Source organism: Eptesicus fuscus, chromosome 9 (genome assembly GCF_027574615.1).
Source record: "Eptesicus fuscus isolate TK198812 chromosome 9, DD_ASM_mEF_20220401, whole genome shotgun sequence".
Lineage (NCBI taxonomy): Eukaryota > Metazoa > Chordata > Mammalia > Chiroptera > Vespertilionidae > Eptesicus > Eptesicus fuscus.
In genome coordinates this window covers 30,370,492-30,385,357 of record NC_072481.1, presented here as the reverse complement: position 1 = coordinate 30,385,357, position 14,866 = coordinate 30,370,492, and the positions used below count along the sequence as shown (strand labels likewise).

At 37.3% G+C, this 14,866-nt stretch overlaps 1 protein-coding gene across 9 annotated transcripts in view; it reads right to left on the bottom strand.

The window, feature by feature from the left end:
• Positions 1-14,866, bottom strand: part of SCMH1 (Scm polycomb group protein homolog 1) — a 140,814-nt gene that overhangs the window by 50,055 nt on the left and 75,893 nt on the right. For 6 of the 9 annotated variants that reach the window (XM_028160267.2, XM_028160264.2, XM_054720455.1 and 3 more), the window contains 2 exons: positions 7,217-7,305; positions 528-771 (listed from right to left, as the gene is read on the bottom strand). The exons of 2 other annotated variants lie outside the window; for them this stretch is intronic. In XM_028160267.2, the coding sequence (XP_028016068.2) occupies positions 528-771; positions 7,217-7,305 (333 nt within the window). Of the gene's footprint in view, positions 1-527; positions 772-7,216; positions 7,306-13,024; positions 13,071-14,866 lie in introns of all 9 variants that reach the window. One more of the 9 variants, XM_028160277.2, reaches the window with a different exon arrangement.

The window sequence follows — 14,866 nt, the reverse complement described above, 5'->3', positions numbered from 1 at the left end:
GAGAGGAAAACAGTCAGCAAATACCTCTGAGGCAGCAACCACATAGTGAGTCATGTTGCTTATCAGCATGGTGTGTAGTCAGAAAGGAATGCATGTCCAGCAATTCTTGGACACAAAGACTCAGCTCTTCTGGCTCCTGAGAACTGCCTAACTGCTGTAAGAGATTTATTGATCAACATAACACAGTTCTCTAGGCAAGAAAGTGAGAAAATAAACCTAACTGAATATAGCCTGGATCAATAAGGCTTATCCTGTTTTAGTCTCAGGTAAACAAAAATGGCTCCACTACCACTTCCAAGGCACTTTCCTTGCTGCTTCCATGCCTACTTTCATTTGACATTTTATTCCTATTGTTGCTAATTACACTCAGGTAGACTTTTTTTTTTTTTACCTAAGTTACTGGCTCTTGCTCCTCCTCTGCCTACTGGTGAGGTTTATTGGTGGAGAAACACTAACCATAAGAGATCTAGGTAATCTCCATCATCAATTTGGGTCCTGATTTCAAGAGCTTAAAGATGGGCCTTTACCTTTAGTGCCAGGAGGCTGTAGGTTGTCTCCAGTCAAGGAACACCAGCCTACAGGGAAGATGTCCCGGGAGTCGAAGCGGCACCAGTAGTCAAAGGCCCCTCGCCACCCATCAAAAGTGACAAGCACCTCTGAGCCCCGCACCTCCCCTATAGTGGCTGGGCAAATGAAATGAGGGTTCTTCCTGTCCACAGCTTCTAGCTTCATTCCCATTTTGAAGAAGTTGTGGGAAGGCGATGGTGGTTCCTAGATGAGAAACAGAAATATATAGACCTAGACACAAAGAGAGAGGCTATGTACGCCAAAAGACTGCTACCTCATTTGGATGATTAAAAAGGGACTGCTACGTAAGATTTAAAATGAAGATTTAGTCTTTCTTTTAAATGAATTTCAAAAAATACTAAATATTTGTAACCCTAACACTATGACATTTTGCTTCAGTATTTTTTAAAAAAGTAAAATGTAACAGGTAAAGTTGAACCCCCTTTTGTGCCCTTCCCCTATCCCACTCCCCATGCATGTACATATCCATTTATATATTTTAAATTTTATATAAGTGGTATTAACTGTACATATCATTCCATAAGTTGTTTTTTGTTCAACATGTTTTTGAAATTTATCTAGTTCATTTTAACTGCTAATAGAAGATATTATATAAAATATTATATGTATATATCAATTTATTTATTCTTTTGATGGACATTTAAGGTTTTTCCAACTGTTCAAAAGCTTTTAAAAAATATATTTTCTTATTTTTATTGATTTCAGAGAGGAAGGAAGAGGGAGAGATAAAAACATCAATGATGAGAGAGAATCATTGATTGGCTGCCTCTTGCACACCCCTACTGGGATCAAGCCCGCTACGCAGGCATGTGTCCTTGACCTGAATCGAACCTGGCACCCTTCAGTCTGCAGACTAATGCCCTATCCACTGAGCCAAACTGGATAGGGCATTAGTCTGCACTTTTAAAAAGTTTTTAAACTTTTTTTAAAACTAGTTCAAAAGTTTTAATGACCATTCTTGCACTTGTTTCTTTGTATACATGTGGGAAGGTTTCTTTAGGATATATACCTAGGAGTAAAACTGCATTATAGGATAAATATACCCATCTTCTACTTTATTAAATATTGCTAAATTGCCTTCCAAAGTAGTTTTAACATTGTATACTCTCTCTAGCAGTGTTCTCTTCTCTCTTCTCTCATGCTAATTCACAATGTAATTGCTTAGATAAATTTCACAAAAAAAGTGTTGTACATTCTATTCTGTTACCTTGGCTTTACTGTCTGATCCTACACAAATAACATATCTTATTAAATGGATATCTGGAAGAAAAAAAAATCCCCTTATTTTGTCATTCTTCAATATTGTTTTGGCTATTCTTTCTCCTTGATCTTTTTATTTTTATTTTTTAACTTTTATTGTTGACACTATTGCAGATGTCTCCCATTTGCCCCTCTCTTTGCTTAACTCCTCTCAGACCCCGCCCTCTCCTCTCTCTGGCCCTCACTACACTGTTGTCTCTGTCCATGGGCTATGCATATATATATATATATATGTTCTCTGGCTCTTCTCTTCACCTTTTGTATGAATTTTAGAATCAGCTTTTCAAGTTCCACATAAGAACCCTATTTAGATTTTGACTGTAATCCCAATGAATTTGTAGATTAATTTGGGAAAAAGTAACTTTTGTATGTATAATATTGAACCCTCCCATCTATGAACATGATAGCATTTTCCATTGGTTAAGTATTCTTTAATATAGATTTCTTCTTTAATATACATTTTTAAATTTACTCTATAAAAACTCTTGATTTTTACTAACATTTTCTAGATGCATTGTAACTTTATTGCTATAATAAATGATATCTTTAAAATTTTTCTTTTAAAAAATATATTTTATTTATTTTTTACAGAGAGGAGGGAAGAGGGATAGAGAGTTAAAAACATCGATCAGCTGCCTCCTGCACACTCCCTACTGGGGATGTGCCTGCAACCAAGGTACATGCCCTTGACCGGAATCGAACCTGGGACCCTTTAGTCTGCAGGCTGACGCTCTATCCACTGAGCCAAACAGGTTAGGGCTAAAATTTTTATTTTCAAACCATTTGTTAAGTAAGAATGCAACTGATTTTTACAAATTGATCAACTAATTTAATTCAGATTAGCTTATGATGACTGATACAATTTTTTTGTCTGCTTGATTTATCAATTATTCAGAGGTATGTATTAAATTATCCACTAGTGATTGTGGATTTTCCAATTTTTCCATGTAATTCCGTCAAATTTTGCTTTATATACTTGGAGGTTGTGTTCTTTAGGAGCATGCATATTTATAACTTTCATTTTTCTTGGTAAACTGTACTTTTTTTTTGGTTTTGTTTTATTAATCCTCAACCAGAGGATTTTTCCTATTGCTTTTCAGAGAGAGTGGAAAGGAGGAGGGAGGCAGGGAGGGGGGAGAAGGAGAGAGGGAGGAAGGGAGGAAGGGAGGGAGGAAGGGAGGGAGGGAGGGGGGGGAGAGAGGGAGAGAGGGAGAGAGGGAGAGTGAGAGAGAGAGAGAGAGAGAGAGAGAGAGAGAGAGAGAGAGAGAGAGAAAGGGACAGAGACATCAAATGGTTGCCTCCTGCATGAGCCCAGACCAGGATTGAGGAGAGAACCCGCAGCCCAGGTATATGTCCTGTGCCCTTGACGGGGAATCAAACCTGAGACTCTTTGGTGTGTGGACCGATGCTCCAACCACTGAGCAACACCGGCCATGGCTGAACTGCACTTTTAAAAAATCATTAGATAGTGACCTCTAAATGCTTTTTAGCCTCAAAGTCTCCTTTGTTTGATTTCAGTATAGTTAACACCAGCTTTTTACAAATATATATATTTTTATTGATTTTTAGAGAGAGAGGAAGAGAGAAGGAGAGAGAAACATCGTTGATTGGCTGCCTGCTGCATGCCCCCCACTGGGGATCAAGCCTGCAACCAGGATAGTGCCTTGACTGGGAATCAAACTGGCAAACTTTCTGAACACAGGACGTCACCCAACCGAGCCACACTGGCCAGGGCAACACCAGCTTTATTTTGATAATGATTTGCCTGGTATATCTTTTACATTTTTTTTTACTTTCAACATTTTGGGGCATATTTTATCAGGGTCTTTTGTAAATAGCATGTATATTTAAAAACAATCTAATCTTTTTGACTAAACTGATGAGTTTAAGCTCATTTCTTGTGATAACTGATATATTTAAATTTATTGTATTTCCTAGAGTTCTATTTTACTTGATTTTTAAGGTTCTTTTTTCCCTTTACAATTGACTGAATTTTCTTTCCTCCTCCCCTCATTGATTCAGATGTTAACCATTCTATTTATAATCTTTCAGTGGATCTCCTCAAGACTATAACTGTATAGTTGATATAAGTCAGTCTAAAACTCATCTTTATCTCTAGTCATATTACAAAAACCTTAGAATATTTTAATTACTCCTGAGTTAACAGTGTTTGATAATCTAGTTTCACATTGTTATGCTGACAATTAATCCCTTTTGTTATTATAATTGTTTTAAACAATTATAGGCAATGGTTGATTAGCTTTACCCACATGTTAACCAGTCTTTCCTCACCACTATTTCTTGCATCTCATTTCTTCCTTTCTGGGTTCAATTATCTTCTTCCTGAAATATATTCTTCAGTTGTTCTTTCAGCAGATATGTTGGCATCTACTTACATTAGTTTGTTTGAAAATGTCTTGCTTTTATATTCATTCTGAAATAATACTATAACTAGGTATAAAATTCTAGATGGACAACTATTTTTCCTAAGAACTTTGGAGATATTATTCTATTATCTTTGTTTTGAACTGCTGCTGTCAAGAAACGTGCTGTCAGCCTAACTGCAATTCTTTTGAAGGAATTCTGTGTGAGTACTTGCTCAGATCTTTTCTTTTGACTTTAGTTATACCATGATTTTTTTTGATGGTTGTGAATCTTTATTGTGGAAAATATTACATAGGTTTTCCTTTTCCCCCCATAAACCTCTTACACCATGATGTTTTAAGCTGTATATTTACCTTTACTATTCACTCTGGAAAATTCCGTCATTATCTTTGTAAATATTGGTTCTTTTCTATTCTTTTCTTATTACTTCTGGATTTCATATTCAACATCAATGGACCTTCTAATATTATTCTCTTTGTCTCTTCTCTTTAATATTTCCATTTCTTTATTTGTGCTGCATTCTGGGGAAATTCCTTACATGTCTTTCAGTTAATTCTCTTTTATCTATGTCTATGTTGCTTATATACCTATTATTAATTTTCAGTTTTAATGGTTAAGTTTCATTTACAGATGTTCAATTTTTTTCTCAAATCTGTCTTTGAAAAATAGGGTTTTATACTTTTATCATTTAAAAAATTTCTTCTCTTTGCCCTGGCCGATGTACAGTGGTTAGAGCATTGGCCCATGCTCCAAAGTATCAAGGGTATGTACCTGGGTTGCCAGTTTGAACCCCCGAACCTGTCATGAGGATGTGGGAGGTAACCAATTGATGTGTCTCTCTCACATTGATGTTTCTCTCTCTCTCTCTCTCTCATCCTCCTCTCCCCCTTCCTTCACCTCCTCTCTCTCTCCCTTCCTCCCTCACTTCCACTCTCTCTGAATAATCAGTGGAAAAAATATCCTCAGGTGAGGATTAACAACAACAACAAAATAATAAAAATTTTCTTTTCATTCTTTAATCATTTTCAAAAAATTAATTTATAATCTCTATCTATCTGATATTTCTATTCTGAAAGTCCTTGGGGTTATAGTCATACTGTTTGTTGTGTCTACTGATGTCCCACCACGTTGGATTTGTTTTGAGAGTTTTTGAGAGCTCTGTAATTCTGAAGGGAGTACTAATCCTCAGTGGTACTTCACTTTGGGAACTTCTATGACATCTGGGTTGAAAGCAACCAAACTCTCTAGAGCAGGGGTCCTCAAACTTTTTAAACAGGGGGTCAGTTCACTGTCCCTCAGACAGTTGGAGGGCCAGACTATAGTTTAAAAAAACTATGAACAAATTCCTATGCACACTGCACATATCTTATTTTGAAGTAAAAAAACAAAACGGCAAAAACACCCGCATGTGGCCCGCGGGCCATAGTTTGAGGACGCCTGCTCTAGAGAGGTTTTGGATTTGCTTCTGCTGGGCACTCAGAAATCTCTCCATATAACTCTGGAGTTTCTAGACAACACAGGTACCATATCTGAACCCTGGATTTCCATGAGGGAAAGACTGTTTTATCAAAGAGATGACTCCATTCCTGCCCCTACCCAGAGCCTAGGCAGAGACTCTCCTCATCAATGTAACAGTCTTTCACTAAGGAGTAAACATTTGAGGTATATGATCTGGTTTTATATATAGCAGTCTCGGGTCCATTCCTGGTTTGCTTGGGCCCAAGGCCTCATCTTCTATCCTACTGTGGCTGGTAAAAGACAAGATTATTGGAAAGCTCCTAAAAATACCTGCAGGTTTAGTGCATGCACTTAACACTCTAGTTTTCCTCCTTCATTTTAGCTTCTGGAGAGTTTTCTTTCTTTCAGTTTTTATTCTCACCTGAGGATATTTTTCCATTGATTTTTAGAGAGAATGGAAGAGAGAGAGGGAAAGACAGAGATAAATATCAATGTGAGAGAAACACATTGATTGGTTGCCTCCTGCACATGCCCTGACCAGGGTCCAGGCCAAAAAGGAGCCTGCAACCGAGGTACATGCTCTAGAACAGAATCAAACCTGGAACCCTTCGGTCCGTAGGCCAACGCTCTATCCACTGAGCCAAACCAGCTAGGGTGAGTTTTTTCCTTTTTAGTAAGCTCAACAAAGCATTTAAAAGAATAGTTGTTGTCCCCTGCCCCCACCAAACATTTTGAGATATTCTGTAGTTAAAGGGTTTTTAAGTTGCCAGCCAGAGTGCTTTAGGGTTTAGACTTTACTAGCAGCACAGGCAACACTAATTCAGTCCCCTTTATAACTCTAACCTCATTAAAGGTAAAGAATTCAACTGAGAGCAGACTGAATGCCTCATCCCTAGAGAAATAAGGAAAAATGAATACGGGTTATTGATCCCTATTTCACCACTTGCTAGCCATGTGATCTTGGGCAAGTTCCTTATTCAAAAGTATTTGTTTCCTTAGCTATTAAATGGAAATAATATTTCTTGTTTCAGAACGTTAAGTGTGGGTATTAAGTGAGATAGTATATATAAACTCCAAACATACTATAGGCACTCAAAAATCATCTCTTTTCTTTCTCTCTGTTTAGTGTATGAACTTTACGAATTCCAAGATCTATAACAAGAACAGCTCCTTTAGATTTATATCACATTTTATATACTTTACTAGTAAACACATTTTAATTTAACTATCCTGTAAGATAGACAGAATCCCACTTTATACATGAAGTCAAAAGGACATAGCTTGTTATTGGTAGAGCTAGGACCCAAAAACCAATAATCATAATCTATAGTCTATATTTATAATTATCCTCTGGGGATAATTGCTGTTTCATAAGGTATTAAACAATCCGTCTGCTGAATTAGTTTCTGAGAAGGCATCCTCAGGCCATAAATATAATGTAGATATCAGAGGCTAAGTAATTGAAAGAATATAAGCATATGACCTTAAGCAATTTAGAGTTGGTGATATCTGAGGGACACCGTACCTTGTGGAAAATCCTGATGGGAGCCATTTCAGCTCCATTTAGTGTCTTCAAAAGGAACATGGGCCAAGAGGAGGCATTCAACCGAAATCCTGCAGCAAACATAATAGGCAACAGATAAAAAATATGTTTCAAAGGAAATGGCAATATCAAGTTTACCCTTTGGAATCCAGCTACTCCTCCATAACCTACACTGTGATATGTTACAGAATCATAGACTGTGAGGAAAGGACTTAAAAGGTTAAATACAGGAAATGCCTCATTAGACAGATGAGAAAATGAGGCACATAGAGGGAATGCAACCTGCCCAAGTGTAACGTTGCAAAGCAAGTAGTGGAACAAAGTCCCCAACCAACTGGCCTGACTCCAAGACAAGTATTACAGATTCATAGCGCCTAAAAAGTTTTCCTTGAAAAATCTAAAATAGATGGATGTGAGATAAAATTTAATAAATACTTAGAAATGGTCTAGACAGTAGTGTGAAAGTTCTTCTTAATAATCTCTTAAGAAGAAAGCAAATATTGTCAACTCATCAACTCAATATACAAGTAAATCTTTTTAGTTTATTTCAATATAAACCAACTCACTATTTTTCTTTTTCTCTCATTCTTTGGTGTATGCACTCTCTCACTTCTCTTTCACACACATACACACCAAGTACAAAACACTTTTTGATCTTCAATTTTACTTAACCAATGAAGGATCAGGCAATGATGAAGATGAAAGGAATCATCCTGTCTAAAGATACTCATTTTACAAAAAAGTAAAAAGCCTAGAGAGGTTAATTGTCCATTGTCTTTCAGTAAGGAAAAGTCAATTAAGAATGTACCATTTAATTAATTAATTATAAAAATAAGATCATTATTGTAGTTAGATCTCCCAATTAGTGGAAACAAGTTCCAAGTACTTCTTTCAATTTGGCTTCAACTCTCTCCTAAGATATCGAAATCTAGTAATGTACTTTTTTCATAGCCTCCCAATCTACCTCAGTTTTCCCATTTCTGACAAAAAAACAGATAGGCTGCACCCAAGCTGCAGGGCTGGAAATTACAATAGAATCTGATATTTTAAAACTCTTTATTGGGGGTCAGACACTGTGCCAATCACTTTCCACTGACCATCTAATCCTCAAGGCAACCCAGTGAGGTAGATATTATCTTCATTTTAGAGATGAGAAAAGATATATAAAGTAAACTGATTAAGATTTCTAAGTGAGCAAATGACAAAGATAGGATTGAAACCCAGGCAATCTGACCCTTGAGCCCACACTCTTAACCACTATGTTCAACAGTGTGTAGATAAAATGAAAAAGGAAGAATCAGCTTTTGGGATTATAATTAAATTATTGGGGAAGAAGCAAGAAGGGAGAAGAAAAGAGAACTAATAAGATTTACCACCTTATATGTTTTAAACTTTTTAGTCTCAAAGCTGGCTAGGCTAAGCCAAGCCTCTAACGCTGGAAGATAACTTGGGGTAGCTCAATTACACCAACAATGGCGACAGCAATATGGATGCTCCTGTCACTTAATCTAAAACTACCATCACTTTTTTGGCTTGTCTAGCTTCCCTTCCCCCGTTTTTGGAAAAAAATCCCATCCTAATTCTGTGTGATTTGTTGAGAATGTCTGTCACATGGCTCTCTCTGCCTAACTGTGGAATGGAATATAATGCCATTCAAGAGCATTAGATTCCCCTAGACCAGGGGTGGGGAACATCCAGCCCACAAAATCATTGGGTCTGACCCTGCCAAGGCAACCACAGGCGGGACTTGAAGTTCAGTAAATCTAGGAGCTTTTTTTCATAGCAGCATAATTTTATATTAAGGGAATTATATTAAGGGAATTATGTTATAAATATCCAAATGGCCCTTGGCAGAAAAAAGGTTCTCCATCCCTGCCCTAGACCAAGAGTGTGCATGTATATCTCAAGCTGGGTCAACCGTTTTCTGATATGGTATGCATATTGGAGGAGAGTCTTTCTCCAAGATCATGGCTAGATAGAGTTTGTAGATTTGGCATTGCTACATGGAGAACAGAACTGAGAATAAAGCCAAGGTAGAGCAAGTGATGGAGAGACATGAGAGTGTTTAAAGCCCTGTGTTCAGACATACTCAATACCAGACCTTAGACTTCTCTGTTATATGAGTCTGTAATTCCTGTCCCCTCCTTTAACTTGGTTTGAGTTAGTTTTTTTCACTCATAGCCCAAAGAATCTTGACTACTACTCTTCCTTTATCATGGTTAAAAGAAAAAAATTTTAAATTTCCGAAGAAATTCAAGTTCAGGTCCAGTCTATGTTTGGGGAAAACAACCTCAGTGGGTTGTTCTAAGGATTAACACACGTGAAGGACTTAAAATTCTGCCTGGTATATGCTAAATGTTAGACAAATGCTGGCTATTATTCATAATATTATAGAGTAAAAGACTGAGGTCAGAGAAATTAAGTAAAATATCTAAGGCTATAATTTTACTAAATACAATATTCAAGAGACAGGATTTAAACCCAACTCCTCTGTCTCCAGAGCCTTCATTATTAATCATCACATTAATATCTTCAAATATTTCGTCACTCAATTCTTCCATACTATCTCTCTAGGTAAAAAGAATTGAAGTCATAAGTTTGTGAAAGCAGGAAGAAGAAAAATGATAATTTGAAGGTCTCAAATTAAACAGTGGCCTGGGTGCTTGCAAAGAAAAGGACAGGTGGGTACCTCAGTGCCTGGTCATTTCACAATCCCCACTTTTCTCCTGTCAAATAATGACTGCCAATTTACATGTCCAGCCTAAACCTCTGCCCCGAGTCTCATGCTCGTATTTCCAACTGCTTTATTCTATAACTCTACCTGAAAGCCAAAAGTGCTTGAATTTTTTTTTTTTTTTATCCTCTGCTAAGGATATTTTTTTCTATTGATTTTTAGAGAGTAGAAGGGAGAGGGAGAGACAAGAGAGAAACACAGACATAAGAGAGACACATCGATTGATTGCCTCCCGCATGCCCCAGATGAGAGCCGGAAGCCTGCAACCGAGGTATGTGGCCTTAGACTGGAAGCAAATCTGGGACCCTTTAGTCTGCAGGCCAACACTCTATCCACTAAGCCAAAACGGCTAAGGCAAAAACAGAACCCTTGACTTTGCTACTTCCTCCAAACTTGTTCACTTCCTCGTCATCTCATCTCATCTAATGCACTATTAAACCCAGACCAAAAAGCCTACGCTAAGTCACTCTTGATTCCTCCCTTGCTATTACCCCTCAAATACAATTAATTAGCAAGTCTTGATGGCTCTTTCATCTCATATATCCTAAATCAAACAATTTCTCACCGTTATATATTCTCACTCATTACTAATCACCCTAACCTAAGCCACAGTCAGACTTTGCATAGACTACTGCAACAGCTTTGTAAGAGACTCCCTGCTTCCACTTTGGCCTCCTATTGTGTTTTCCACTTAGAAGTCAGAATATGTTTAAGTATTTTAAAATATAAATCAGATCACACTTTTATGCTCACATCCCATAATACAAAATAAATTTAAACACTTTATGTATGTTAACAAGATTTACATAATCTGGAACTTGCTTACTTCTTATAACTCATTTCCTATCACTCCTCTGTCCTCCACACACTGGCCTTTCTATTCCTCAAACATTCCAAGCTTCATCCCTCTGCCACGAAAACCCTTCCCTTTCCTCAAATCTTTAGCAATTAGTACTTGCTGAAATCTCAGCTCCTTAGAGAGGCATTCCTAGACTACCATATCTAAAATAGCCTTCTAAATCCCACTCCCTTCTATTTATCCTAAACTCTTATCACTGCCTGAATTTTTCTTTATTTTCCCTTGTAATGTGTATGTATTTTCCAACTGGAATATAAGCTCCATAAGAGTTTTATTGAACAAAGAAGAAAACCTCCACTTATTAAATGGGTGCCAGGAGTTGATGAATGCTATAAAAATCATGTGTGGCAGAGGGAATGATTAATGACCTGGCAGGTGAGGCTATTGAAATTCAAGGTTAAAAGTCAAGGTAAAGCAACTTATCAGTAGCCACACAACTAAGCTAGTTAAGTGGCTGAGTGAATTTTACAAAGCCAGGTCTCTAATTCTAAACCTAGACATGCTGCAAGTGTTCTATGCTTACCTTAAAAATACTGACATGGAACCAGTCATAAAAGCTTCCAGGTGCTCACCTGATTGGGGGAGGGGGGCGGCTACTAAATATGTTAGGGTCCAGCTGTTTAAACTTAACAGCGACTTCTTGAAGCTCTGGACTTAAATATAAGAGCAACAGGTCCAGAATCTAATCATAGTTCATGCCCTCTGGTGGCAGGTAACAGAATAGCACTCATACCAGGAACCACATGTTATGGGCCCTACTCCCCACCCCACCATTGTCCTATATAATAATTCTAAGCTTGGTGAAGTTATTAGACTCTATGGCTGTCAAGATGATTCCATGACACTCCCAACTCATTCTCTCCTCCCAGAGAAGGTTTACATACATGTACATATACAAATACATGTACAGAAATATGTCACTCACTGTACAACCTCGAACAACTCATTTCTCTTTTCTTATTTCTACATTTGTCAGAGGAGGATACTGAATTAACACAGTGCTTCCAAACTGAGGTTTGGTGACCTATCTCCATGCTACCCCAAGTGTGAGAGAAACAAGAAATGAATTGGAAGAGAGATGTTGAATAAACTGTCTTTTCTTAGGAAGAAGTGATTGTACTTGGGAAAGATTGTTAGGATTCCTTTTACCCCTGATAGGACTCTATCACCACTTTGCTGCTACATTCCCATATAGACTCAAACACAATTCAGGTTAATTAAATTGGAGGTGGGGGTTGTGACTAATCTTGAGATAGTCATAGGTATAGATGGTCTGGCATTACCCAATGCCAAGGGCTTTGCTGCAGAAAAAAGAAGTTCAGTAAATATTGTAAAAATTAACTTTATAAATAAGCATTTAAGCCACCATGGTTAAGTTACTTCACTCTAAAATTTTGTTTTTGTCCCCTCACCCCGCCACATTTCTATAAACAGTTCAAATTTCTGTGACCAGAAAATGAGATATGCATCTTAAAAATTCCCTTTTCTATTGACAAGCCCTGGAGACTACTTAGCAAATGAGAAGGCTGATCAGTGACAGGAACAGACAAAGGGTTCCTTTCAAGTCAATGTACCACAAATACACCAGAGCATGTGATCAAGTTTGCTGAGCAGAGAGTTTGTACCAGGATCCTGACATACTTGGCTAGTGGTCTCACAGAGGCCAGCTTCTGCTTTAAATCAATGACTCTCAAACTTGGACACTGGAATCCCCTGGGGAGCATTAAAGAATACATCAGAATCACCCCCAGGCATTCTGATTTAACTGCTCTAAAGCCTACACACTGAGTTCTCTAAATGATTCTAACTGGCAGCCAAGTTTGAGAACTAGTGATCCAGACTGACCTGTTTAGAAGAAACCATCACAGTCTTTAGTAGAAGAGATCAGTAAAACAAGGGTATGTGAGGAAAAGGCTGGCAGCATTGAGATAACTTCACTGGTGAACATTCTACCTTCCCATTTCCCCCCCCTAGAGGACTCTGCAAGGGAGTAATGATTGTTCCTATGTGAATAGCACACACACACACACATACATGCACATGTACACACACACACACACACACACACACACACACCATACAAGATTTTAATGGAGAAGAATGCTCTTCTAGAACAATGCTTCCCAAATATAGACAGACCAATTACATTAGAGTCTCGGGAGAGCCATATACCATGCAGAATCCCAAGCCCCATTACCTAGAGATTCTGATTCAGCAACTCTGGGGAGAGGTCCAGAGGAGGCCTGGGGAACATGAACACACACACATATATATGTATAGTTACATACATAATTTATTCAAAACTTTTTATTTTGAAAAATTTTAAACCTAGAGAAAAATAGCAAAACCAGTATATGAACAACTATGCATCCTTCACCTAGATTCAATAACTAACATTTCACCACATTTTGTTTCCATATATCTACACACTTTTTCCTTTGGACTATGTGAAAGTTAGAGACATCATGACACTTCACCCCCAAATATGTCAGTACATTTGTCCTCAGAACAAAGACATTCTCCTTTAACGCTGCAATATTACCATACCCAAGAACTTTAATTAAAATATTCTTATTATCCCCAAAATGTTTGTTTAATTTTTTAAAATACAGGGTCCAATAAAGAATCACATATTGCATTTGGTTGTCATGTTTCTTTAGACACCATTAATCTACAATAGCCTTGTTATCTTTTGTTTTTCATGAAGAGTCTGGGCTAGCTATTTTACCAAATGTCCCACAATTGGGAATTTTTCTGATTGTTTCCTTACAGTTACATTGATGTTAAACAGTTTTAGCATAAATACTATACAAGTGATGTTGAGTACTTCTCACTGCTTTACTTCAAGAGGCACATAGTGTCAATTTGTCAAATTATTGATGATACTAAATCTGATCAGTTGTTAAGTTGCAGATTTCCTCACTGCAATTCCCCTTTGTAGTTAATAGGCAATCAGTAGGAAGAACTTTGAGATTATGTGAATATCATATTTTCCAATAAGCTTTTTTACCCTCTGGTTTCAACATTCATTGATTATCCTTCCCTGAATAAATTAAAATGGTAATTTTCTACCATTCCATCTATATTTTATTAGCTGGCATTCTGTAAAGAAGATGTTTTCCTGCAACTCTTAAAAAATTTTTTTTTATTGATTCCAGAGAGGAAGGGAGAGGGAGAGAGAGATAGAAACATCAATGATCAGAGAGAATCATTGATCAACTGTCTCCTACATGCCCCAACTGGGGATCGAGCCCACAACTCGGGCATGTGCCCTTGATCGGAATCGAACCCGGGACCCTTCAGCCCACAGGCTGACAGTCTATCCACTGAGCCAAACCCGGTAGGGCTCCCTGCAACTCTTGATATTTTTCTTTATATATCACTAGGGACCCATGGATGCTATTACCACTGTTCTTTTATTTTTATTCTTTTTGATACTCATATTGTTTCAATTTTGGTTAGTAAGAACCCCTTCAAGTTGGCTCCTGTGTCCTTTTGATATGTTCTCATCATTCTTTGAGAATTCTCTCCTTTCTGACATAAAATGTTCCAGAATCATCTTATATTTTCTCTTCTGCTCAGCCTTAGAATCAGTCATTTCTCCAAAAATCTTGATTCCTTTTAGAGAATGTGATTTAGAAACCAAGGTATGCTTATTGCTTCTGAGGTGTCATTGCTTCTAGGCCTTTTCAATAAACAGAATTTGGGGGGAATATATATATATATATGGAACATGCAGGTTATGATTATTATATTAGCTTTATTAACTCAAAAGAATGTCACAATGGCACGGTAAACCTACTTTTGCCCAGCCCTGTACATGAATGATTTGAACTGAAGGTATCTTAATTTTAAAGTTAAGAGTTCATACAGATAACTCCAATTCAAATTCTATATTGCAAGGTTATTCAACTCCCATTCTATATTTGTATCTTATTTACTCATTTGCTCTATCTTTAATACATACAAACCCATTAACATTAAGAAAAAGTCAGAATTTCTTTGTAGTTCCACTTTTTCTTTAAAATATGCTCCATTA